At 42.6% G+C, this 3,746-nt stretch overlaps 1 protein-coding gene across 1 annotated transcript; it reads left to right on the forward strand.

Annotated features, from left to right (window-relative positions):
* Positions 1–411: 411 nt before the first annotated feature.
* FDXACB1 (ferredoxin-fold anticodon binding domain containing 1) lies at positions 412–3,662 on the forward strand (the record flags this gene model as incomplete). Its single annotated transcript, XM_009576722.1, has 4 exons — positions 412–568; positions 708–911; positions 1,559–1,717; positions 2,459–3,662. Coding segments are annotated over 4 exons (1,724 nt in total), but the record flags the coding sequence as incomplete, so codon positions are not given.
* Between the last annotated feature and the right edge of the window lie 84 nt (positions 3,663–3,746).

Genomic DNA, 3,746 nt, shown 5'->3' on the forward strand with positions numbered 1-3,746 from the left:
GGTCGAAGCAAGGCTCTCGAGCGGTATGGCTTCCTTAAATCAGGGACCTGGCGCTGCGGTGCCTCCGTAGGAGCTGTCCGGTCACTTTATAGCGCTTCACCACTCCAGGCATCTCGGAAGCCCACTTTTGCCACGAGGAATTGGAATTGTCCAAGAGGCTAAATCAAATACCCTAAAATCTAATCAGACTGAAATAGTACTGAAACAGATAGCCAGTTAGCAGAAGTCTTTGCAAGAGGGCAAAGGGACCCTAGGCTTTCTGGTTTTCCTAACGCACATGAATGGGAAGGTGCCTGGCAGCTGCTGCTCTGATATGCTTAAAAATGGACTAGAGGACTTTAATTGCTACCTTTCTTTAAAAATTTCTGTAATGATAAACATCAGAGTCTTGTTTTTCGCTTATTTTTGAAGGAGCTGAAGTTGTGTTTTCTGTGGACTGCACCAAGCTGAAGGACTATTTTTTACCAGAAAAAAGAGAATTTGATTGCATTTATTTCAACTTCCCTCACAGTGGGAGAAAGGCTGGGGTAGTGAAGAACAGAGAGCTTCTTGCCCACTTTTTCGATAGGTGAGTAAACCAGAAGTAGTTCTATGATAATTGACTGCTGTGATACAGATTTCTAGCCATGTTACAGGTGTTTTTCTGGCACTATAAAATTTCTGGCTGTGTTAGCAGGATTTTCTTTGTTGCCTGGCTTTCCTTCCAGCTCTGCAGAAGTGTTGACAGAGGAGGGAGAGGTCCATGTGGCTCTTTGCAATGGACAGGGTGGGACACCTGCTGATCAACCAAGGAGAGAATGGCACAACAGTTGGCAAATAGTGGCTGTGGCAGCAGGAGCTGGATTTATCTTGAGTAACGTTCATCCTTTTAAAGCAGAGACTATCCATGGATATAAGTGTACAGGCTACAGGTAACCATCATGTGGCAATACTGAAAAGTTTATATTTGTGCTTTTATAATGCCTAGCACTAGTATGTTCTTTTAGTATCTTGTTTGTTGGAAAGAGGAACTCGCTTTAATTTTCCTTAAAATAGCTACAGTTCTTTTTTGCCTCTAAGCAGAATAGCCAAGATAAAAATGCAAGCTTCTTGCCAAAGTACCTTCTAAAAAAATAAGATTGTCTTAGGATTGTCAAAATGGTCCATTTCAGAACAAATGTCAATCTCGGCCTAAAGACAGCAGGAGGACTGTGGTATGTGTATCTGCTTAGCAGACAATCACAGAATCACAGCATGGTTGATGTTGGCAGGGACCTCCAGCAGTCATCTAGTCCTACCCCACAGCTCAAAGCAGAGCCAGCTAGAGCAGGTCACTCAGAGCCACATTCAGTCTCGAGGGATGGAGACTGTACAATCTTTCTGTGCAACTTGTTCCAATGTTGGACCACCTGCCCAGTAAAAATACGGTAGTGTTGCATTTTTGTCACCTTGTAACAAGACCTGGGATTCAACAAGAGGTGTGTTAGTGTTACACAGAGTTATCTGTGTAATGCTTTACTTGTGACACATTAAATGTAGGAAACGATCAATGACTTTGCTCTGCGTTGTGTATTGTCAGGAGTCAAGATAAATCTTTCTGTGTAGAGGGTGCTTTAAACCACATTTTCACACGAAGCATGCCACTTCTGTATTTCAAACCTATGATCTGCAAGGTAGAACTGGAAAGCCAAAAAGTTTCTTTTCAAGTACCACAAGTACTTGTGGATAAAATTAATAGGTAAGTTTTGTAATTATTTTCTGTTTGGCAATAACACACACTCCTGCTCTCAGTGGAAATGACCAGCATAGGTGCCAGATAAAATGGAATTGCTTTATTTTCGCTCCTTTCCCCTCTACAGAATTTCCTGTTCCATTTCTTCTTCAAGTCTGTTTCATGTTGGCTTGTGGTTATGGCCTACTTACAAACAAGTCTACAGAACAAAAAGAAACTTTATAGTTGAGACCAAGCTGCTGTATACTTGAACACACAAGTAAAGATGAAAACTTTAATCTGTTTTACTGTACTGTGGAAGAAATTCAGGAGCTGACTTGTGCCTGCTAATACCACAATACTAAGGCTAGCTAAGATGAAAAATGCTAACCTCTTAGGTGAACTGCTGCATACTTGGGAGACTATCCAGGGCTAGCATAATTTGATTTATTTCTCTAGTTTGTAATGCCTGTGCTGAATAGAAATGGTGATGCCTGTGCTGACTGTTAAGTCCCATTCCTTTTTTACCAGCAAAAGTACAGTTAATTCTTGATTGCAACCTGGAGACAAACACCACTGTCCTGAAAACGTGTTAGCCATTGCAACACCTTTGATGAAAGACTTGGCTTGTTCAGGTAGTTACTAGGAACCGGCTTAATATCTGAGATTGTTTTGGGTAAATTGCTGCACTCAAATTATGATCACAGGAAGGCATTTCAAGGAAATCTGTTTAGTGGTGTCTGTAATTTGCACTTTTATTTTTCACAGGGGTTTCCTAGAACTAAATTCAAATCATCCAGTACGGACAGTAAAGGAGAAGCTCACTGCAGAGCTCAGCCAAGCCTTTCCGTTACAAAACATTGATGACTGCCTTTCTCTGCTCCACCAAGGTCACCTCAATGGTGTCTGTCACTCAAATATCTTTTGGATCATTCTGAGCCCAGAGGAGACTCCAAGCACTGAAGAAATGTCTAATGGACTGGCAAATGCAGTTTTATTTTCCCATGTTGATTTTTGCAGGGACACGGATAAGGATGGCTGGGTGAATGTACAAGAGGGATGCCACATTTCAAAACAGTATTATCTTAGACCTTCCCTTCTACCTTATGCTCAGGCAATAATACAAAGAGGAGCCTTTCTCCCGGGGACACTTCATGTTCTTTCTGGCCTAGTTTTCAGGAAGTGTCTTATCACTCCTTACTCCATGCCTGTTTTTCATGAGATGGTTTTTGTATGTGCAGTTAACAGGGGTACAGAGAACAGCTGTATCCAGATGTTGGTGAATAACATTAAAACCAGCATACATTCTCTTCACCAGACTGTTTCCGGCTTTAAACTGAATATCAATCTGCAGGAAGCAATGAGCTTTGAAAAAAATGAGCTGCATGACTTTGCTGCTTTTGAATCTCAGGTTAGTAAAATTCAGTACTTCATCTGTGTGGAGATAGATAATTCAGGCTCCTGTGAGAAGGGCTCCTGTGAGAAGGGCTCCTGTGTGGGAATTATAAGGACAGCTCATTATGAACTAGTAAGCAGTGAGTTGGTTGCTGTCTTTGCTTCATTGAACCTTGACCTCCTAGCCATGCTGATCTGTGGAATATCTGACTGGCGAATGCTCTGGACATCAGACACACGCTTCCTCCGTCAATTTCCTAAAGGAGAGTTAAGGCTTTTCAAGAGTTTTTCTCTCTATCCACCTTCCTATGTTCATGATATCAGCTTTTGGGTTCCTGATGGGGAACAATTTGATGAAGTCGCTTTTCACACCATTGCTAGGCGGGTGTCAGGTGAAATGGTCGTATCCATCCAGTTAATCGACAGTTTCCAGCAGTCAGAGACCGGACGGAAGAGCCTCTGCTACAGGCTGACCTTTCAGTCCTGTGACAAGGCACTGAGCCGCCAGGCGGTGGCAGAGATGCAGCTGCTCTTTCGGAAGGAAATAAACCAACGCTTGCGTGTAACTCTTCGGTAGAGCGTTCTATGTTGTTTTCAGGTGCTCGAGCAGCACCTGCGCTTGTTGCTGATCTGGAAAATGTGGCCTACATCTTGTTGGACC

Source organism: Fulmarus glacialis, unplaced genomic scaffold (genome assembly GCF_000690835.1).
Source record: "Fulmarus glacialis isolate BGI_N327 unplaced genomic scaffold, ASM69083v1 scaffold25964, whole genome shotgun sequence".
NCBI classification, from domain to species: domain Eukaryota; kingdom Metazoa; phylum Chordata; class Aves; order Procellariiformes; family Procellariidae; genus Fulmarus; species Fulmarus glacialis.